General features: G+C 40.2%; 1 protein-coding gene across 3 annotated transcripts in view; it reads left to right on the plus strand.

Annotated features, from left to right (window-relative positions):
• The window catches only part of LOC115334815 (transmembrane protein 263-like), a 246,604-nt gene that overhangs the window by 27,446 nt on the left and 195,283 nt on the right, over positions 1-23,875 (plus strand). The window contains exon 1 of one of the 3 annotated variants that reach the window (XM_029999542.1): positions 11,183-11,526. The exons of 1 other annotated variant lie outside the window; for it this stretch is intronic. In XM_029999542.1, the coding sequence (XP_029855402.1) occupies positions 11,347-11,526 (180 nt within the window). In that variant the 5' untranslated portion in view covers positions 11,183-11,346. Of the gene's footprint in view, positions 1-11,182; positions 11,527-23,875 lie in introns of those variants that run through there. One more of the 3 variants, XM_029999505.1, reaches the window with a different exon arrangement.

The following is a 23,875-nucleotide window of genomic DNA, read 5'->3' on the forward strand; positions in this document are numbered from 1 at the left end:
TAGAAAAAGGACTAATTGTACATGCTAATCCCCATATGCATGTGTAAAAGCATAAGTGCCTGCATAAATGCAGAAGCAGAAAGTTTTGCATATGGGCACTGTCTCTTGCAAGTGCATAAGGATACAAACATTAACAAATATTTGCTCTGCAAGGGATTTTTAAGAGTGTATAAAATCTGTAACAGGAATTTAAACAATCTGTGCAAAATACTTGTGTGGTTTTGTCATGAGGACAAGGTAGGAATCTCCTTCCCCCACCCCCTGCAATCCATTGCTGTGAGTTGGGTCTGAGATAGGACTGGATTCCTGTCAAAATGGTGGTTATGTATTATATCATCAGCTCTGAAGCATTGTTGTCACCCACTTTGTGTGCAACTTCAATTAAATATTCATAAATATAAGAAGGCACATCCTTTGACTGATATACTGCCAGGCATTTTTTATATGCATGCCCCTGTCATTCCTGTTCACACAGCATCCCCAGTGCATGGTTTAATTCATGGTGAATTATTCCCTCTTTCGTGCAGCGTTTGCTCCAAGTCATTATCTGGGAGCCTCTGTTCTTACTAAAGTGAGACCAGCACCTTGAGAATGAAGGAAGGTCCTCTAGAGTTCATTTATCAACCAAAGACTAGAGCTGGCTCTAAACCTTATCTATAAAAAGGGAGTCAGTCACCTATGGCAGCTAGCAATATCTGTGTTGACCATAAACTGCAAAGGCTACATGTGGATTGCGTATTACACCAAATAAGGGAATGCATATCCCTGTTCCTTGTTTAGTACTAGTCATTCTGGGATTACAAATAGTTGGTTTGAAGTGTTCAACACCCTCTGGGACTAGATACCATTCCAGGTGCTGACATCTGCCCTAGCCTGACATAATAGGCAGTTTGAACACAGCTCCTGTGGAAGCTGTCTGTGTTTTTTTTACAAAATTTTTGCCAAGTGATTGGACTTTCCCATCAATATTAATGTGTATTGTCAGCTGCTCTCAATGGAAACTTGTTTTGACCAGAAGCTGTTGAATGTAGGTAGTATTTAAAGCTACACAAAGTGTGCCTGTGTGAGAAGTGAAGCATTTCTGCCAGTTACTGTATCAACACAGTGACACTGACATTTCTCTTTTTGCTGTAGATTGCTAAGTAGGTAGTCTCCCCCTGTTTCACTAGGTAGTTCAACAACACTGTCACTATTCCAGAGGTTGTGTTGGAACATTAATACGGGTCTAACGTAGGGCAGTGGATGCTTTGTGGATCAGTGGTCAAGTTGGAAAGATGACCTGGAAGAGGCAGTAAGAGGGCACTATGTCAGGACAGGGGCATGTGGCTAAAGCTGCAGTGGACATGCAGATCTGGAATTAGTTTACAGCCCCAAGTGTACCTGTAGAGCTTGGAAGAGTTCACACAGTGCCCAGCAGAGAAACAAGCCATTGCTGTTAATCTCTCCTCTCTAGGAGTACTAATTTTTACACAACTGATTCATTGATCAAAGAGTAATGGGATCATTGCACTGGAACCTACCTGTCATTAGGAGAAATACTTATGCAGTCCTTTCCTGTTGTGCAGTCTAAAACCAGATACACATCAAGATGTCATACTGGGGGATGGCCCCATCAAGCCTAATGCCTTTTTCCTAATGATCTGAGAGAAGAATCCACTGAGAGCACTGCTAACACCACATGAATCTCCTCTTTTGAGAGCAGGTACTTTAGGACATCAGTCTACTTTTGCAACACGATTTGCATAAAGCCATGTAACTGTGCTTAATCAAGATGCACATTTGCAAATGTTGACAAGCATCTTAAATGTAGTGGTAGACACCTCTGCAGGTACGGCTTTCTATTGGGATGCATTTCAACCTAGCAGAACTGGGCTGTAAGACAAAAATCCTTGGAAACTCAGAGCGCAGACCCTTAATGCAGAAGGAGCTACAGAGCTGGCTGCAGAAGCAGCAAAGCTCCACCAACAGTATGTGGAAGCCACAGCTAACATCCCAAGTCTATCTGCTGCAGTGCCTCATTATGTTATTTCTCTCTGGTTCCCGCTACTAACAGCACGTAGAGGGAATGACACTCCAGTTAATAATTTATAAGTGTCCAGTATTGCTTAGCAGTTTAGTTGTGCACAGGGATCCCTACACAGAGACAATGAGCAGAGCAGAGGCCTGAGATACAGCATTTGAGGGGAGGAACTCTTACCAGTGAAAGGGCACTGGTGAGAGCCTGAGGAATGTCAGTGTATCATCCTTGACTTCTTAACTGCTAGAAATATGGGTATGTTACGAAGGCATGTTGGTTGGGCAGTAGTGCCTGCTCAAGCTACACCATAGGGACAGTTCCAGAGTCCAAATGCTACATGTGAGAGCAGCCATGATTAACTCCTGGAGTGAATGTCAAGAACAGTATTTGTAGAGAAGGCCAAAAAATGAAGGAGAAAATCACCTTTCACATATTTACCACTGCAGTATATGGCCAGGAGATAAACTGGGAGAAGGTCTTTTTTAGGAGGTCTCCAAAGGTTCCTGATAGACACATGCAGGGTGGTATGAGTGGTCTAAAATACTGGATACTTAATGTATAGGTAATGTCTTACTTACATTTAACCTACCACTGGCTGGATTGAAGGGCCTTGTTCTCCTTTGCCCACCATCTCTGTTTTAACAACTGGAAAAGAGGATTTTTGCTTCCTTCTCTTTTTTTCCTCTTCTCTGCTTCATGGGACAGATTACTCACCTTTTCCCATCTGCAACTGTGGGACAACTTAATTTAAAGGGATATAAGTATGTGCATGTGTGTGCAGTGCTGGCAAGATGGGAGAAAGAAGAGTGTTTCACAGGAAAAATAGGGGAAGGGAAAATTCCACCTACTCCAAAAGCAGCTCAAAAACTCAGCAGAAGGTTAACCAGGCCAATATTTAATTAATCCTTAACACTGTAAGGTACAATTTATGCTGGAATAAAAGTCTATCTTAGTTCAGTGCCACTAATATTCTTTCTGGACCACAGATCCTGAGCTTGGAGGCTGCTGGTTGACTTTTCATCCCTGTTGTTATCAATGTTGAGAAGAAACTTTACTCTAGGCAGGGGAGATGACAAAATGGATGATAAATTCATTAGAGGATTCTGGCCAGAAGCACTGGTTAAAGGAAACACCATAACTTTGCAAGCATTATCAAGTCAATGTCTCCTTCCTGTAAAAGAATTTACTGCCTGTGTAGGTGGAAAAAAATACTTAAAGAAAAAAAAGGTCAACAATACTCTGAAAAGAGAGGCACCCACATATGAATTCTATTGTTCATGATAGGAGTGAAATATTATCTAGAGCCTTGTTCTGGCATCGTGAGAACAAATCACTGGTGATTCCAAATGTCAGCAGAATCTACTAGCAGAGCTTTGCTGTCTGTACAGCTCAGAGTCTTTGGCATGAATTCGAAGTAGAAATTAATCTGAACATTTCTGAAGTCTGGGAAGCCAATATGTGAATCCAGTTATGTATCCTGGCATTTTGGCAGAGACAGTTTTCTATTGCAAGACTTTGAAGCCTACATAAAAAAAAAAAATTGCCTTTGTGCTCTATAACTCAAGGCATATGAAATACAGCAGCTTTGTTTAAGTGAACCCAAAAGTTCAAACTCACTTATTTTCACTTTTTTCCCCTCATTAAAATTATCAAAACCTGCTTTCTTTGCCAAATACGTGGCTTTTTATGAAATGCAGCTTCCAGTTGCTTTTAAGGCTGGATTTTTCAGTTAATCTCATCTGAGTTTTAATTTTGGAAACATATAAGCATAGATGCTTTCACAGTTTATTTGGTATAAAGTGCTTTCAAATCTTGTTAGTTTATTTTTCTCAGTGATGCAAAGCTAACCATAGAGTATATGAACAAACTTACTACCTTCATTAAATTTTAAAATTAAACTAAAATTAGTATCTTCTTCATTCTCAAAGAAACAAATTCTAATAAAAAGAGTGAAACTGTGAACTCCAGACAAAATAAAATTCTTGACCAGTTTGAGAATTAAGACAGATGGGGTGTCTGATATATTGCTATCAAACTGAAGCAAAAGACTAGCCCTATGGAAATTAGTGGGAATTTTGTATGACTTCAGTGATGAAAGGATTTTATTCCCTGAATGCTCCTATAACTATTATCTAATGAGCAGGATGTGCAATTATTATAGTTATGCTTCCATAATGGCTATTCTTACTTGATCATTTATGCTACCCTTCCAGGTGGTAGCATTTTCTACCTAGTGTGTACTGTGTTTGCAGGGATGTGCATGATATAAGATGCATGGCAGGTGAAAAATCAAGCTCTAAGAATCCTTGGTTGCCAACAATATGCCCTTTCTTATACAACCCATTTTGTAAAAATCTCTCTAGAAGATGCCATCATCTGTTGGTGGAAGTGCTTTGGCCATTTAATATAAGCATCATGAAATACTGCCTGCCATAGTGTAATAGAAACTCATTCTTTCTTGGTGCTCTGAGAACAAGGGGTCCATGGCCATAGTTCAGTGTCTCCTCATATCATCTTTGATATATTTATTTTCTTGTCATGTAACAGTTTGTGAAAGACTCTGTCAGAGGCATTAAACAGCTAGCCTCATTTAACAACACTCTTTCAAAGAACTATAAAGAAACACAACAAAGAACCAAAAATAATGACACAGTAAGCCAAGCTGATATTTCGAGTCCAGGATTTTACACAATTGAGCAAAACCCATTTGCATTCAGAGAAGTGGGCAGACTGGTTACAGTACAGATCTAGAAGGTAATGGGTAAGAGTTGTATCCCTGTGCAGAAGGATCTTTAATAAGGAGATTTGAAATGGGTTTTATATAAGAACTTTCCCAGTAAGAGGGAAAAAAAACCGCAGACTAAAGCCGAAGTACCATTTGTAATCCGAAGCAGCAATATGTACAGAGTTCTTTTCATATATCTACTTGATAGGCTAGATGATTTCAGCTTAGTATGACGGCTGATATATTTTTCTTTCTATTACTGCCATTTTTCAGTATTGTATAAATAGCATCTTTCTAGTCTTGCTTAGGGCTCCCCTGCAAGAATACTACTTTTATATTTAACATGCCCAAACCTGTTAGTAATGTAACACCACCAAATGAGGGGGAAAAGGGGAATCAAAAACATTATGAAAGCAAAGGTCAATCACAAGTAGTTTTCCAGCTTATTTTTAACACTTACGGTAAGAAAGGAGAATGTAGTATTACAGTCATCAACAGTAAAAATTAGTTACAAGAGACAAATCTGTCGATGGCTTTGTTATTTTGCTCTCCCATCGATAGGGAAGCTGAGATGCAGAATAGGATAATTAGGTCTATCAAGTTCTGAAGGCTTGCCAGCAGCATAGTCTACTGCACTGTTCTGCAAATACCTTTTAAACTTTCTTGGTACTTCACAGTGGAGCTACTGCACTGTCTCTTCATGCATGCATGAGATGTGACTATAAGCAAAAAACTTGGAGAAACAATGAACCCTAGATCACAAATGACAGACCTCTCAAGCTGTGTGCAATATCCATGAAGAGAACAGCTTTGAGAGTTAAAATAACTTATTCCTAACAGTTGTTATCTGTAAGGTGGAAAGAAGTTCACTATTTTAATGAACATTTCTCAGTGTCTGGTCTTTATATTTTGCCTTTCAGCTCAGATGGTGAAAACAGCTAGTTAAATCTGTGTTCCCCTTGCCAACTTTTCATTCTGTTCTCAGTAAGGCTTAAGACATGCACATATACCATCCAGGGATATCGTTTGGGCTGTATAGTCTTCATCCTCCCTATTATTACCAAATGATGCAGCATCAGTGTTCAGTCATGAGTATGTTTTAATGCACAACATTACCCTTACCGTTCTTATGAAGTACTTTATTAAACAGATCCATTCTATAGCATAGATGTTGAAAAGACATTGGTAGAAAGATACTTCCTTATTTTTAGATTTCAAATGCTCTCAAATCTTGCTGTTGCTTGCGTTAATTTGTGCAGCAGTACTGTTGTAAGTATCCATTTTTAACAGTCTACTGTCACCAAATCTGCTTTAAACATGAGGAGCGTAATAGATTACTTAGAAATGTCAAAATCTCTTCCTTTCCATCTGCAAGATCCAGAAGTCTTATGTACAAAGCTAAGCAATAATATATCAAATCCAGCTATAACTAATTTCAGAAACTATTAATAAATCTCCTATTGTTCCCATCCCCTAAACAGGCATTCAAGAATATGCTGGTCGCTTGGCTATGCTTGATTCTATTCCCCTTCTTGATACCTCTCCTCTTTCCTGATAAAAGAGACTTCCCTCTGCCCAGGGGCAATCATGGCTTAGCTTTATTTCATGCAACACTGAGCCATTTTTGGCTTTTAAACATACCCATACACCTTGCACCTAACACTAAAATGCCATGTGAAACACTGAAATCCGCACAGAGGAAAAACCCCTATCGCATGTGAGCTTTTGGCATTCCAAATTCTTCAGCTTGAGTGCCATGGGCTCCTCTCAGGAGAGGGCAGGTAGAGACCTGTGGACCTCTGAACGTTCCTTTCTACAACTGTGAATCATGGCCTCCAGTGACACAGCTGAACCACAAGATTGTCTATGCTTTGTTATACCATTAGGATTTACTGGTGTTTTAAAATTAATAGGGATGTATTTAAAAGGGGTCAGTTCCTGAATTAGGCTGTTACCAGTCCAGGACGTAAGAGACTGGTGCTCCTTGCTCAGCCACGTTTTCTGTGGCATCTGATAACCTCATTCAGATTCCAATGTATGGTGGTGTTAAGGCAACTGACTGCTGTAGATATGTAACTTCCCTCGGTTTAGTCACCTTCATGCCTTCAGAAATCTGAACTTCATTCTCAGAGAGAATTTTATGAATTCTCTGCTGGAATTGGGAGTGTTCTCCAATATCCGGCTACCCAATGCAGTAAGTACCTTCCTACCTTCCAGGGATGTTTTAAGGATCAAGTTAGGAAAGAGAGAATCAAATGCTGCTGTACTGACAGCTATATAAGACTATAAAATATACAAATTCAGGGTAGTTATCTGTCATGGTTTAACCCCAGCTGGCAACTAAGACCCACACAGCTGCTCGCTCACTCACCCCCAGTGGGATGGGGGTGAGAATCAGAAAAGTGAGAAAACTCGTGGGCTGAGATAAAAGCAGTTTAATAGGTAAAGCAAAAGCTGCGCATCCAAGCAAAGCAAAACAAGGAATTCATTCACCACTTCCCATCGGCAGGCAGGTGTTCAGCCATCTCCAGGAAAGCAGGGCTCCATCACGCCTAACAGTTACTTGGGACAACAAACGCCATCACTCCGAACGTCCCCCTCTTCCTTCTTCCCCCAGCTTTATATGCTGAGCATGACATCGTATGGTCTGGAATATCCCTTTGGTCGGTTGGGGTCAGCTGTCCCAGCTGTGTCCCCTCCCAGCTTCTTGTGCCCCCCCAGCCTGCTCGCTGGTGGGGTGGGGTGAGAAGCAGAAAAGGCCTTGGCTCTGCGTAAGCACTGCTCAGCAGTAACTAAAACATCCCTGTGTTGTCAACACTGGTTTGATCACAAATCCAAAACACAGCCCCATACCAGCTACTGTGAAGAATATTAACTCTGTCCCAGCTAAAACCAGCACGTTATCTCAATACATGAGTCCTTCACCAAGACAAAGCATGAGGAAAGGTTACTGCTTATGTTTTTGCAAAGTTGTGGCTAATTTCTTTGCTGGGTGTTCTTTGGGATGCTTGATAAGGCCAGTGGCCAATTTATTTTCTCAAGGTAAGGGAGATTTTTTTGATCTGGAACAGAGAGGTCTGGAGGAGTTGTAAATGCTACAGTCATTACTAATCAGGAGCTTCATTGTCTGGAAATAATTTCCTTTCTACCAGGACCCTTTAGCACATGAGCCAGCTACTGCCACCATATTGTGACTACCTGTTACAATGAATTATTACTGTTTATTGTTTTCCTGTCTTATATCACATGGTACTTGCATTTATTTTATGCTGCATTATCCTTTTTAACAGCAGGCAATGTGAAGGCTGTTCAAATGCCATGCAGGGCAAGTACGTGACATAGGAAACTAGGGACGAAAAGAGCATGGAGGTAAACAGGGTAACAAGACAGGGCAATTCTGCTTTATGATGCCAGTCACCTGCAGTCAGGTGGCTAGTATGGAAAAGTGAAATAGAACGTTGCAGCAGTATAATATGGCATCAGTTATCTCTATTTTAATGCTTCAGTCCCCCTGAATGCTTTACAATGATCATTAATTATCTCAAGATGTTGATCAGACTCCAAGCCAGTGTCTGGTCATCAGCATAGGCAAAAAATGCTGAAATCTCATCTCCTGAAGTTAGCTTACATGACAGGGAGATGCCATTATGTTATGCTATACCCAAGGAGTGTGCTTTCTAGTCTACACAGCAAAAATTATGCCCAAATATTGCTCTTACACACACTCACCCCTACACAAAGAATGGTAACTTTTATGAAACTGTATTTCTTTTTCATGTAAAAAGTTGTTTAGGAATGTACTGTGACCAAATCTGAAAGTCAAAATATTTTTTCACTGGTTTCAACACCTTGAAGAAAATGATAAGTGAACCATGCTTTAGTCATTTAAGGTGTTTGAGATTCTCAGCCTTCACTGAAAATTCTAGGTAGGTGAAGCTCCTAGAGTGGTCCGTTCTTCAGGAAGTCTGGGAAGGGAATTTCTGCATTATAAAGACATCACTGTTAACTGACAAACAGTAGAGTTTAACTATCGAAATACCTATACTAGCCATTTTGCTTCAATAAAGACACACTTTTGAGGTGAATCTCACCAGAGCAGGCTTGGAGTTTGTTAACTGGATTAAATCCTTTTAGACGAAACTAAATTGGAAAAACTTATTCCAGGTGCACAGTTGTTAGTCATTAACGGGCATTCAGTCTAAAGTATTAGAGCTTGTTCAAAGCAATCACCCCTTGAAATATGTACAAGAACCTAGCACCCTCAGCACCACCTGTTTCACTGAACAAAGTCATACCCTGTGAGCTGCACTATCTACTAGTGTGTACGTAGCCTGCGTTGTGTAATTTTTTGTTAGGGAATACTTTTGGTAGCTGCTGAAATAGTTTCAGGAATAAAGGACTTCCTGTGCCTAGCATAAAGTAAACAACTTATTATTTCCCGTTCTTTTTTTTTTTTTCCCCTAGTTTTGTCTATCATCCAGAATATTCTGATTTTTCAGCTGGAACATTCTTTGAATGTTCTACAGACATCGCAAACATGACAATCTAATGTTAACTTGTTTAAAAGATTGCACATATTTTATTTTAGGGGCTTAGGAACTTCCTGAGAAATCATGTTAAGTTCATCTGAAATTTTGAATTTTAGATGTAGAAAGCTGCATTATTTTGAACTTCACTAGAATGACTCATTTTACCTTGATGAGGGAAAAGACAGTTTACTCTTTAACCCTTCATAATTTAGGCAATATTCTTTTATTGAGAATTGGGCTAAAGTAACATGTTAAACTCAACACAAACATGATATGAACTTCTTTCTACTCACCATCTGACTAGAACATAAATATGGATTTCTATTATGCAATTAAAAATCTAATACAATCTAATTCTACTAATACTATTGACAAGATTATTTAATATACATTTTGTTATATAGTGTGTTGAGGAGAGGATTTATATTTTGGTTATTAGTATCATATATACAATACATAGGGTAATATCTCACACACACATAGTAGGGTGTGCTTACATATGCACACATACATATATGTGCATGTCTGTACAAATCAGTGTGGTCTGTGAAACCTTCCCTGAATTCACTGGCTTCCACTACTGGTCTTCTGAGAAGATTCACGTGCTTGAAGTGAAGTATGTGTATATGTGCAGAAGACATTGTAAATTCTGCTATAAAAATCTGTGCCAGGAAAGGGTTGCAGAGTACTTCCTCTGAGAAGTGATCCAGAAAATGATTTAAGGCACAGCTATGTTGTGAGAAGCAAAGGAAAGGGGTCTCTGTAGTTGTCACCCCATGTGGGGCGAGGGAATTACTTTGGTGTCTTTCAAGAGTTTCCTATTTAACTGAAAAATGAAAACTAGTCTTACGGTACCACTCTACCTCTACTCTCCAAAGAGGCTCTGCAGATTAGAAAAGACAGTATGAAACAAAAAAAATTAACTGCTTTTCCTTCACTGTGCACTGAGAAAAGGCATTTCTAGCCTTTAAACTAGCACATTTTTCCTGTTACAGTTTCTGGCTAAATAGGGTCCACTGTACTGAAGAATGATTTAGAAAACATACATGGCTGCCAAGGGCATATTCTTTAGAAAGAAATTGCAAAGTTTCTCAGTCAAGGGGTAAAAAGGGGGAACAAAAGCAATCTTTCTTCTTTCGGATTCAACCACTTGTCGAGTTGTAGTTAGGTTCTCTACGTAACATATAAACTTAATATTTACTTGTGGACTAATATTAAATCAGAGAAAATTGAACTCTCATCACCGTCATTTCCTTAATGTTGTTTTCTCTCCCGATTCCAGTAATCATTACTTCAAACCACCCTTCTTTTTGTTTTGCTTTGTCTGGCTTCACTCATGTCATCAAACCATTTGCTAGCAGGAACACCCTCCTATCCACGTGTATGATTGTGCCCAATGATAGTTTTAAAGCAATACATGAGAAAGAAAACCTTACACGCCAAAGGCTATTTCCAGATTCTTTTATCTTTGCCACCAAACAGTACTACCTCAGGTGAAGCAGCAGCAGCGGGCACAGCCCCAACCGGCCAGACACATGCTACATTGGCTGAGGATAATGCGAGAAGAGGGCTAGGAAGCCCCAATCCCTCCCTAGTAACTCAGTTCTTGACTAGAATCGACTAAATGACAGCAAGCATACAGCGAGGACAGAGCCCCGCGAAGAGGCTCCTCATCTTGGCCAAACTTGTTTGACTACTGGGTCAATTCACCTCCCTTTGCTGCATTCCCATCAGGTATACAATGGAAATTTGAGGCGGTGAATATGTTACAGTTTGCAAAGCACTTTGACATCAAATGTCAGGAAGGGTTTTTTACTACAGCGCGGCTGGCGGGGTTTCTCGGCGAAGGCTGCCCGGAGGCCTGGCTTCGTCGGAACCTCTCGGCTCTGAACCTCTCGGAGCATTACTAAAAGCCCCACGCAAGCTCCCGCGGCCGCCGGCCCCGGCAAGACGAGGCCTCGGCGATAAAGATCTACCGCGGAGAGAACAGACGGGCCGCCCGCCGCCGCCGCCAGCATCCCCCGCCAAAATGGCGGGCCCTGACCCCCGCGCTTCCTCTTCCGGCCGGGGTTGCCATGGCGCTGCCCCCCCCCCCCACCTCCTCGGCCCAGCCTCCCCCCTCCCGCCGGCGTGTGTTTACATCGGGCAGGAGGAGCCGGAGCCCGAGCGCCGGGGGAGACGGGGACGCAGCCGACGGCGACGGCCGCCCGCCCTCCATCCCCGCCGGGCGGTGCTGCGGGAGAGGCGGCATGAAGGTGATGCTGGCGGCTGTCGCCGGGGCTGGGGGTTCCTGCTGGCGGCGGGTCGGCCGGGCCGCGGCCGGCGGCTCCCGGTAGCTGTGAGGGGGGCGAGGGGTAGGGGCCGGTGTAACGGGGCCGGGCCCGAAGCGGTAAACCGGCGGCGGGAGGTGGTGGCCGTTCGCTCTCGTAACGAAGTACAACTTCCAGAAGCTTCTAACTTCGTGGGGGATGTGGTACCGCTTCTTGGAACCGTCACCCGAGAAAGATTTCCCCCCTTCCTCCATTAAAACCCGGATTGTTTCCTGCCGTGACGGGAAGGGAGCAGCGTGGGAGCCGGGGGAGGCTGCCCGCGCCCGCTCCCCTTCTGGGCTTGTGTCTCTGTAGAGAAATTGTCCAGCTTTCCCCGGGCTTCTTCCCTCACGCACGTAATCTTGTGGGCAGTTTTACCCCTCTTCCCCTCAGCAGCCGTGGGGCTTCACGCTGTCGGTACGCTACCGGGAGTAGCTCCGGCGCTCACCCGTGCTGCTTCCCTCGCAGGCCCCTCCGAGAACGTGGAGGAGACGGTCACCTTCCTCCTCGGTTCGCTCTGGGAAAGTATTAGGATAGAAATGGGCTGACCTGAGCCGGCTGGCAGCTTCGGTGCCGTGGGAGAGGCGGACGCCGAGGCTGGCCGGGCTATAGAAGTAGTAATTTACTAGTTCTCAGTTGAGAGGTTGTCTCTTCAGTTGTGTGGGTTCGGAGTCAGCAGTGCTGTGGTATTGTTTTTCCTCCCATTACATTCTGTCGTATCTCTTTAATTTGCAGGTGTATGACTTTTGAAATGGTTCCCTCTCCTTAATCGGTCTGAAACACGAGGCACACCAGGCCTGTCTCCTGAATTTGTCTAGCAGCAAAAAAAATTATTGATCAGCTAGATTGTAAGCGCTCTGAGGCAGAAACTGTTTGTAGCTGTGGTCTATACCTGTCCTGATGGAGAAATTTGGCTCAGGCCTTCCTCCAAGCCTCTGAGTGAGTGAGTATGTGTTAGAAGTTCCCCAGCTTGTGCAGGTTTTGGGTCCTGGGCAGTGCGTGTGTGCCGGTCACTCAGGTTAAGAACCATCTCTTTGTAAAAGGGGCTCGCAATGACCAGTGTCATTGCTGACAGATGGAAGAAAAGGGACAGTTTCCTAGTACATGAAATAAATATTTATAAAAAGAATGTTTCCTTCTATGCACTGTTACTTTTTTGTCTTGCGTTTGTTCAAAGCCTGATAGTAAAGAGTAATTTTTTTTTCTTCTTTCTATCTGAATGCTTAGTTAGTTCAAATAGTGTGGGATAACAAAAAATATGTATGAGGCAGTTATTGGTAAACAGTGCTATGGCTCTGGATGAGTTGTTGACTTACATGGCAAAACAAAAACCTCAGAGTGCTGGCTGAACAGTACATCCAGCTTGAGGCCAAAACTGAAAAGATTTCCTTCAGCTTCTGTTTTATTGCATGCAGAGTAAACTCCTGATTATTCTTGCTAAGCCCATTACTTCTGCCGAATTCCTCTTGCCCCACTAGATGCTTGTGGCTATTTTAGATGGGCTCACTCAAAATACAGCAAGATGTGAGTGGAGTCATGTTCTGATTGCAAGGAAAATGTGTGTGTTTGGGGGGAGAGTATTTTTTTTCTCTTTTAACCAATCATTTATCAGGTATAAGCACTGTGTAGAGCTTTTCAGTATAAAAGGGTTCACAGCTTTCTCTCGGACAGGGTAATTTCTTTCCGTGTATATTTCTTTCCATATGTTCCACCTCTTGCTGTAGCAGTTGCCTCAGTTTCCTCTATGTAAGATCATTGCAAATGCATGATTTAAAGTCTTAAGCCAAGTTGGGGGGGGGATTAAATTTTTAATTAACAAGTGGAATGCATCAAAGTGTACACCGTTTTTTACCTCTTAACAGGGGGAGGAAAGGTGTATGTGTGATGTGGGAGCTGGATGTGTATCCCTTTTATGGACTTGCTCACAAATAGTGCAGTGTGACTTTAAAACAAAGTTGTTGATCATTGCAGGAAATACATCAGAACCAAGCTTTTTGAAAATTCATCTTGCCTATTTCTCCCCTAATTGTTGTTACTTCTTGGGAAATACGCTTGAGTTTGTGTATTTTTAGCAGTATTGGTTTTGAGCCTTTCTCATTGATGCTGGTTGGCAGATTGCTGAGAAGGCAGGGCTGTCAAAGTAAAACAAGTTAATGCTACTGTGTATAAAGATGGTCTGCCTACTTACGGGAGGGAAGATGCAGGTGAAGAGAAGTGATAACATCAGGGGAGTTCTGCTGTGGAAGTGATCCTTTTGGGATCCATCGTCTGATTGCTGCTGAGGAAACAGAAGCTTGATGTATTTTATTTTTAAGTCAATCAAATAAGTATCCTATTAAAAAGGTAGAGTGAAATAAAGTAGTGTGGCAAAGTCATGATTTAAAACTTGAGGTGTTGAAGCTGGATTGGATTCCAGGTGGTCTCTACGTGTACTTTTCTTCTGTTCCCATCTCTTTCAAGCAATGGCAGTGCTGAAAGATGGTATCTCTGGGCCCTTTCAGGCGATGCAAAATATAAAACTGGTTGAGGCAATCAGCTTGAAAGTGGATCGTTGCTATTTATAGGAATAAATAAGTGATATGTTTTGAATACATCAAGAGCGTTTGCTTTTCTTCAAGGGCAGATCATCTCGATGGCAAGGAAATATATCTTTTTGGGCTGCACTGGGAGCCTGGATAACAGGTCTGTCAGGTGGGGAGGGCAGTTTCATTCATTAGGAAGTGGAGAATTGTGGGGAGATGACCGAATCCCCACCTGTCCATCACACTGTCAGCCATCAATTACTGTCCCACGATACAGTATGTTTCCAGTATTCTTCTGCTGTGGCTAAATGCTGGATTTCTCAGGTCTTAGGCAACACTGGAGAATGTGCTTGCATCCTTGCTAACAGAACCTCTTCATGCCTTATCTTCAACTGGTAAATGAATTGGGGCATTAGGATAGTCCCTGATGGCTACCTGGTACGGTTGCTCCTGCAGTGACTGCTTCGAAACTGCTCCTGTCACTGCTCTAACTTAAATGCAAAATCAGAGGAATGAAAGGCATTGAGAGTGTCAGGTTGTATTGAAGTTCTTGTCTGGGGAAGCAAGCCCAAGATGTGATTTCAGTTAAGTAGTTGCTCCCCTTTTTATTGAATTGAAGTGATTCTCCAAAGCAGAATGAGATCTTGTGGTGCTTTGACATATGCTCACATTTAAGTTATGTATTTTGGGATAAGACAGGTGTCATAAATGTGAGATTCTTCTTTGAGAAACTTATAGCTATATTTAAGACAATGAATGTGAATTTATTGCCTATAGTTGTTCTGTTTTTCTGACTGCCTGTAATATTTGATGTTGGCAGATGAATCCTAGAGATTAGATAAAGGCAAGGTATTTTGAAGATGAAGCATCAAAAGTTATGGAAAACCTAAGTAAATATTTCTCTTGCTTGTATTTACAGACAGCTCTGTTCCTGAAGGATGTCATGGATTGTCCTGTCGAAACTTGATGTATATATAACTTTTTTCTTTTTTTACATGTCTCTGATCCTGTTTAGCAGGGCTGTTGACAGTTGAAATGAAAAGTTCTTGGGAAAGGAACGGCTTATAAAATGGAGACAAAAGGTATTGCTTTCTATGGAGTATATAGTAATCTTTTTTTTCTGGCATGTAGTCCTAAATTTGTTATAGGAAGCAGGAGGAAAGTGCATGTAAGTGATAGAGTAAAAGGGAACATGGACTGTATATTCTGTAGATAATTCTGACTTAAATATTTGCCTACCATTGGTCACATCTGGTTTTCTTTATTGGTGAACTGCCTTACAAACTTTCTGGTGGCTTTCTTTTCCCAGTGTTTCAGCTGAATTTCAGAGAGTGGGAAGAGGTTACATGCCTTCAAAGTTCTGGGCAAGGTACATGCTTACATTGGTGAGGGCAGTAGTAGAGCTCTTAAGCAGTTTCTTCAGAAGAAATGTTGCTGGTTGAACTTATTGAAAGTCACAGAAGTGGCTTGCACTTGTGTTAGCAAGTCTTACAATCTTAACACTTCTGCAGAGCTGCCTAAGGTCTAGTGCAATTCCTGGTCTTCCTTTCAATCTAAAAAAATCATTTTGGAGGGAGAGCCTGTGCACCTTGCAGATCCTCAAAAGTAAAAGGCAGCCATTACCAAAAGCTATTGCTGACAGAATGAATTTTTACTTTTGTGTTGCTTGCATTCATAATGATCAAGTGTTTTCTCTATCCGATGGCTGTTTAGTTACTGAGTGAAGTAACTCTGGTTGGAATCTTGTATGCAGCAAGCTGTGATCTTACTTGCACTTCTCGCAGTTAGTTTGGAAGAAAATGAGACCTCTATGAAGATAAAAGGGGCATTATTGCTGGCAGTTCTTCTGGCTGTCAACTTTAAGGCATGCAGGCTAGGTGTGAAATTGGAGAGCTTGATAGTACTAGAAGATGTAGTGTATGTTCTGTAGAGTAAGTAAATATTTTATCTGAAATGTTTCTCCTTTAAAACAGTACAACAATAAATGCATAGAACAACAAGCAATACTGATCTAAAAGAGCTCTGATCTGAGTTCAGAACTCATTTGTAAGGAAGGAAATACTTGACTACCTAGCCATCAACAAAATCAATTTAAAATTTGTGTGATAAATACATCATATTACAGTCTCCCAGCTAATTCAGAAATGTTTTATGTTTTGCAGAAAATGCATTTTGAAATTCCTAACAAAATAAGGAAACAGAAATAAGTTCTGGATTGAATAAAATATTTTATATTTAACCTCAATTTCTGGCATTTAAATGGCTATTGGTGTTTCTGGAACAACTTCTTAACATCAAATGGATTTATAGCTTTTTTTTTTTTGTCTAATTTAAAAAAAAAGAAATTAAGATTTCAGCAAGACGACTTCTGTTTCAAACTGTTCCAGTGATGCATGTTGTGACTGTCTTTTGGGGCGGAGTGCTCATGTTTTTCAAGCTGGGTACATGCTTATGTACTTTGAATTCAAGTTTTCTTGTAGAAATTACTATGTTGTAGCTGTAAGAGCCCTTGAAAAAATTAATTAAATTTCAACTCATTAACGCTAAAACAGTAGTTGTGCACTTTTAGGGAAATAAATGCGTGGAAGTCAGGTAATTCAAGTAGGCCATATGAAACTACTGCTGTTACAGAATACTGCTTAATGCATCCTTCCATGGATTTTCTTTTTTTTTTTTTTTTTTTTTTTTTAAATCGTGACCCTACTGAGGATAATGGAAAGGGTACTACTTTTGAAGTCTCTAGCATGGTTAAGAAAATCTTAATGATGTCTGTCATATAGGCCTATATTATTAAGCAAAGGACTTCTCATTTTTATTTCAGACAAATTTCTCATGCTGTCTGCAGCTTTCTAGAGTGCTACTTCCACATCTTGTTAGGAAAATGGAAAATATTCTTTCTGCAGAGTGCATTATCTCGTTTCTTTAGTCTGAGTAAAACTGGCACTAATCATTAAATCCACCGGTCAAGGACCAGGCTGGAGAAAATACATTTATACTACATTTGCTAATTGTAGTTATGTAGAAAGTACAATAAAACTGCAGGTCATTAAGTCTTATTATTGCTTGCTTTTAGTTCATCAGCTCAACTGTCCAAGTGAATTTTTTGTCCCTGAAGTCTTTGCTGACAGGCAGTGAATGACTGACAGGATGTAGAAAGGCTTCTTTCCTCTGAAATTATTTAAATCAGTGAATGTTCAGTTATCAATATGAGTTAATTGATATTTTTGAGATATCATTATTAGTAACTATTTAATTGCTTTCAGACTGGTTTGCTGTGATGCAGGGTCATGCTTTGGTCCTGCATCATTCTGTGTTGTACTCCTCTCTGTTTCAGAGTCTGTTAGGTGTTTCCATAATGACTGTTTTTCCTATGTATTAGCCCACCCTCAACTTTAACAATTGCTAATGTTTGAGTTATGCTGCACAATGACACTTTGCCTTCATGTAACTTCTTTTTTTCCAAACAAATGCAATTCAGCACAGTCAGTTTTTGAATAGGAACAGTGTCCTGGACATGGCATACCCTTCCTTGTGGAGGCAGTAGTTTAAACTAGAATTGACAGGAAATTATGCGGCCTGTTTCAAGGTAAGTTTTCAGCCTTTACAGTGCTACATGGTATTCTTTTGATAATTACACTGGTTAACTGCTCTGAGTGAGGAGCATTCTCTTTGGGCCTGGTCAGTAACTGATCAAATGTAGTGTGGTTTGTTTCGTTTGTTTTTTTGAAAAACACTCTTGCTTTCTTTCTGTGCTAACATTGATTTAGTAGGTGAAATTCAGATGGAAAATAAACGGTCGATCAAGACAAAATTCAATACAATAATTAGTTCAAAATCCAGAATTGTCTGAACTATCACTGAGCAGACTGTATTGGCTTTTTGCTGTATAAGTGGTGTTATCTGCCCTATATAAAGTGTGAATGTAAAAAGTGTAAACCAGACTGTTTACTGGCTTGCTGAATGGAGAATAGATTGTGGTGTCGTTAGTGCTGTTGAAAAGTTATTTATGCCAAGTAAACCCTAATGGGGATTACTTGCAGTACAAAGTTGTTTTATTGCTGTAGAAATAGGATTTGACTCTTCTGCTGAGAACAATAGAACTCAATCTTGGTTTTGAATTTGCAACATTAAAACTTGCTCTTGTACCCTCTTTCCACCAGTCCTGTTGTCAAGACAAAATTAAGTGTTGTTAAAATCGTAGCCTCCCTAATGTGTTTGTCCAAATGCAGAGAAAAGCAAGTAATCTAAGCAACTTTTCTAGTTCTTTCTTACAGCGTACTTTGAACAAAGTGCTATTATTTTACACTACTGTCATCCTCAGCATTTCTATTTCTGTACTTTCCTTTAGTGTTCTAGGGGATTTATAACTGCAACTCAAATTCCCCTTGGGCTGAAACCTGACACAGAAGCTCTCATTATGAGCGAACCTTGTTTTGCAAAATTAAAAGCAAAGCATCCATCAAGAGGCTTTCTTAAACCTACAGGAAAGCGAAAAAAAAAATATTTGTGGTTGCAGATCAATTTTTTTTCCATCTGCAGGAAGAATCCAGCTGACTTTGGAAGCCCCTAAGGTGTGGGTGTGCAATCAATAGCAATGGCAGGTTCAGTGGAACATTCCTATTACATTTAGAAAATTTTAAATGAAAGTCTTAATTCCCCAATATGATGAAAATTCATTGCTGAAGTAAAAGCTGCAGCTGCAACAGATACCTGCCTAACAAAGGTACAGTGATAGTTTTGAACTTGTTTCCACTGTCTGAGTGTGGTTATCTGAATAGTAGTGTATAAGGAGATGGTTGGGTAGTTACTTAACTTCAGCTGAAGCACATACCTGTAGGCCCTCAGCTCACTGGAAAAGGGAGTCATCATGTTGAACTGTCTACCCAGTGTGTCTGCTTGTTTAAAATATTTTTTTTAAACAAACAAACCCCTTCTTTTCCGTAGGAATTGAGGCTTTATGTAATTGTATAGAAGCAGAAAGGACTTTCTGAGCCACAAACCACTTTCAAATGTGGAAGATGGAATAATTTAATTTGATTAAACATGAAATATCAAAGATAAGTTCGGAGGAACTTCATAACAGTGATTGGATAGAGGAGAGATCCCAAATTAACACTGTCATTAATGATGTAATTGTAGGAAAGCCTGATGAAGGTCAGCTTCATTATTACTGGGTCTGACAAGCCCTTTGGCATCTGCACACATTCAGCCCAGTGACAGTATGTATCATCTCTTACCTATTTGGAGGAGGTGAACCTGGGATGAGAAGTGCTGGGGTTTTTGTGGTTTTAGGAAGGGGCAAAGTATGCAAATGTGCAGGGAACCGTGTGGTTTTTAGTCTTGTGGGCATGCAATAAGCATTCTTTAAACATAATGCAAAAATAGTTGTTGCTTTTGCTAAGATACTTAAAAAATATCATTGTAGTTAGTTTCCCAAAGCACTTGACAAACTGTCCTATACGTGGGGATTATTTCACTTGTTTCTTCCCACAGACCCACCGAGTCTTGTAATTCTTAAGGAGTGCATCTGTCCTTTGTAGTTATCAGTTGAGATGTATTTGATGCTATATAAAAAAAGGTGTTGGACCTGTGCTGGGAAAGCTTACGAGAGGAATCACAGACGTGGAGGGGTGAAGCCTATGCTGCCACTAATTTTCCTCTGCTAAATTGCTTTATTGGAATTGTGCCTACATAGAATACCAGGTCCGAAAGTCAGTGTTAGGCAGGACAGAGGACATGTGATTTAGGCTGGCAGTTGAAGATTTGCATAGAATGAAGTAGGTCTGACCTTGTGAGCTTTTAAGGGGAGGGTTTACAAGGAATGAGGCAGTTTTGAACAGTGAAAGAAGTGAGATTCTAGGCTCAAGTCCAGAATGGAAATGAATCTGAAAATGAATGTCAGAAAGGAAAAACTGGAGTAAAATATTCAGGAGCAAGAATGGAAATATGAAGATCTAGGTCAGGAAATAAATACCGTTTTCACTTGAAAATGCCCAGGGAAAGTAGTAGCTAAAGCTGCAGATTTTAGAATCATTTCCAAAGGGTAGCCTCAGAACTGAGGCGCTAATCTGCTGCTGAAGTCATCGCTGTGGGCTTTATATTCCTCCAGCTTCTGTTGTGCAAGGGGGAAATGATTACTAATAAAATTCAGTATCATGGAGAAGAGTGTTCATGTTGTGGGTTTTCTTTTGGCTTTGCTTATGTGGGGGATTTTTTTTTTTTTTTTTTTTTAAGAATACTGTGTTTCTACGGGCTGAGTAGGAATGGCAAGAAGGACCAGAATTATAAGATACGTGCTGCTGCTTGGTTGGGAACAGCAGTAAAGTGTCTTTCCATTGGTAGTCATAAACTGAAGAAAACTTGGAAGTTATTTTCCCCAAACTCACTCAATTTCAGTAATAATTTTTCACAGGGTGGATTCTTTTTTTGTCTTTGATTCCCTCCCTGCCCCCTGCCCTTATCAGCCTTGTTGGCCTTTGTTTTGGGGTTTTATTTTTTGCTATTCATTAACCTAATCCTGGCTCAGTGAACAGTAATTGACAGACTCTACTTTGCTTTAAGATTATATACTGTAATTAACGTAAAGCAAAGTACAAAAGTAGAGTCTAAAAGGCCTAAAAGTAGTGGTGGTGTTGCAGGGTATGGTTTGGTTTTTTTTGGTTTTTTGGTTGTTTCGAGATGGTCTGTAGGGACTTTTTAGAAAGCTTAGCCATTTCCACTGTTGACTTGCCTGTTGGGGCATTTGCAGTGACAGTCTCACGTCGCTATTGGCTTACATGCAAAATGGGCCGATAATGGTTGCCTGGTGTTGGGATTGCTCCTGACCTGTGTGGTTTTTTTAGTACTTAATACTCTGCTGAGACTGAGATAGTATAGGCTGTTTTTATGATTGACCATGCTGAAATCATTTGTTAATACAAATGTGGTGATAAATGCAGCTCTTACTTTCGGTGTCATAAACATAACTCAGTACCTTGTGGAAAATACTGACCCTTACTGGATAGGAACCTTCTTTCTGTCATGCATGGATTTATCACAGCACTTGTAAAATACACAGTCTTTAAATATACTGAAAATATGAGCATATCACTGAAGCTCTGGTCAGAATTATTCTCAAAAGTGTTGTATCCCATGGAAAAGCATAAGGTGTAGTCTGAAATGCTCATAGGTGATTTGTCACACTTGTTTAGTTCAGTACTGGCAGTCCTCTCTGTCCATAAATACATAGCCTTCTATGAAACACAGTATAAGACAGCAAACGAACGCAAATTTACTGGGTCACAGCAGCCCATAATATTTGAGTTAAACTGCACTGTAATGTCAGTAGTCATACCGTGTGATCAGAACGCAGGATAATATGTTCCTCGGGCAGTTTCTGTGAGAATCCCAGTAGGTTTTCTCTCTTGATCTTTATATTTTGCTGTGTTTATACAAACCTTTTCCTGGTAGTTCATTGAAACTTTTGGGAGGCGCAGAGTGAGCTACCTTGGAATTGACACATCCATAACTTCAGTTTGGAAGGGTGGGTATTGCTTCTGCTTGAGTTGACTTGTTTCTGGTCAGCTTAGATCTTGTTTTAAATTATGACATAAAAATTGCCACTAAATCTTAATAGTGCTCATAGTCAGAAACTCATCAATTGCTGAAAGGAATTGTACGATGCAGGGACCGTCTCTGGAGAGCAGAGAGGTTTTTCTTAGTTATATGTTCCTAGGCTCTGTGCCATAACCTAACTGTTCCTGTAATAATACTTGTTTAAATCTGTGCTTCTCCAATGGCTCTAGTGAGGAATGGAACCATATTCTCAATTAAAAATGCTATACAAACCCTACATAATTGAAAGAATATTGTACAGTTAGTAATCTACTGATGTTTCTGAACTGTTGATACATCTTCCTGCACCCTAGATACTCCTAGAGGGAGTATCAAAGCAAAAGCAACATCTGTGTGCATTACTTCTGCCATGGCTGCAGCTCAAGAGGATTATTATAGAATTGCTGGACACTGCATGGCTGCTTATCTGCAAGCCAATAACTTACACAGTTGTGTGCATCCCATTCCTCTATTTGTCTGTCAAGGATCCTTAACAATGAAAAAAACATAACTGATGCCTCATTCTTGAAATAGTGTTAAAAAAAAAAAAAAAAAAAAGTTGAGACCAAGAACTTTAACTATAACTTAGTTATAAATGTTCTTAAAGAAGACAATTTCCTGGAATTTTTGATTGCTGTAAATTACTGTGCTGCCAGAACTGCAGATACCTGAAGTATTGATTACCAAGATTGCAGCAGACCTGGTGAATTGAACTCAGCAGATATAACCAAAAAAGCAACGGACATGCTAATATAACATACAAAGCCATTGTAAAGAGACTTTGTAATCTTGTTGATAACACCTGTCAGTGTTTGAGCCTTAAGTATTACTTCCAGATAGGGATACGAGACCCTAGGATCTCATCTACTGTTAACTGTTTTACACTTTAATTACTTAGTGAAATTCAGTACCAACACTGTGCACACTTATTCACTGCTCTCAATGATTAAACTGATACACTGAAGTCTGATAAACACGTATGTTTATGAGACTACTTCTTCTAGAAACTTCCTGTATTGTAGGTCATTATATATAGTGATAAGATATCAATGAGATAAGAACTTGCGTTATTCTGTAGAAAACATTTCTAACTTCATTTTAGGAAGTAGGAAATCTGAAGATTTCAAGGTTTCTCGCAAAACAATTCTTGGAAAAGTTAAGTTTGTGGTTACTTGACAACCATACTTCAGTCTAGACTGTGTTTTCAATTTTTAACATTAGATTTTGAAATAAAAATTTGTAAATCAGGTTTTTTTCAGTGGGTTTTGGGGAAGATTCTCAAAAAATACAGGAAAAGCATACCAAATACAGTTCCAAATATGCTGTGTTGTGATTAATTGTTTTTGAGTAGTGAAAAAAAATTCTTCAAAAATTCTGGCTATTTCTGTTAGATATTAAAAATGCTCTGTAAAAGTAGTAATCCTGGATTGTGTATTTTTCTTCTGTGGGATTCCAGTAGCAAGTGTTAAAGTTTTGAATTGGAGGGAAGTAGGTGATAGCAAACAGCATCTCAGCCATGAACTTCATAGTGGTCTGTAGTGGGCTCTGTTTTCCCCACAGCTGGATTTGTTAATACTAGCTTAGCCCTAAAGGCTGACGTTCAACTAAGATAAACCTTTAGTTCAGGGTAAGTATTGTCAGTGATAACCACCCTACTGTAGAGTTGTATTGCTAGTGAACACTGAGTAGTAGTTCATGCATACGGGAAAAAACCTGTAATGCCACCATTCACTTTTGATAGCATTTTGCATCCTCTTAGTATTTATGTAGATAACAACTGTAACCCAAAAGAGCATCGCTATCATGGCCTGTTGTTGGGAGAAGCCACTGAGCAGGTTTGTCTCATGGTAGCAAAGTGAGACTATTGACTATTTTGAAGAAGGAAAGATAATATTTTTCTTACTGGCTTTTCCTTAATCCCTGAAGTTGGATTGTCTCCTTGGGCAGCATATCGTTAGTAAGGACTTAAGCTTTGCCTTGTGCAGAGGGTTCTGTTGCTTTTTTTTAATTAAAATAATTTTGGTGTTGCAAACTGGAAAGTACAGGCAAAGAATTCAGATTCGAGACCACTTCTAGTTTAGGAGTTCTTATAGCTGTGGTTCAGAATGTTTGCAAGGCAAATATTGGTGCCTCATGTCCTACGTGTAGACATCTTTCATATGAAAATAAACATTCTGATT

Source organism: Aquila chrysaetos, chromosome 2 (genome assembly GCF_900496995.4).
Source record: "Aquila chrysaetos chrysaetos chromosome 2, bAquChr1.4, whole genome shotgun sequence".
In the NCBI taxonomy this organism is placed as follows: Eukaryota; Metazoa; Chordata; class Aves; order Accipitriformes; family Accipitridae; genus Aquila; species Aquila chrysaetos.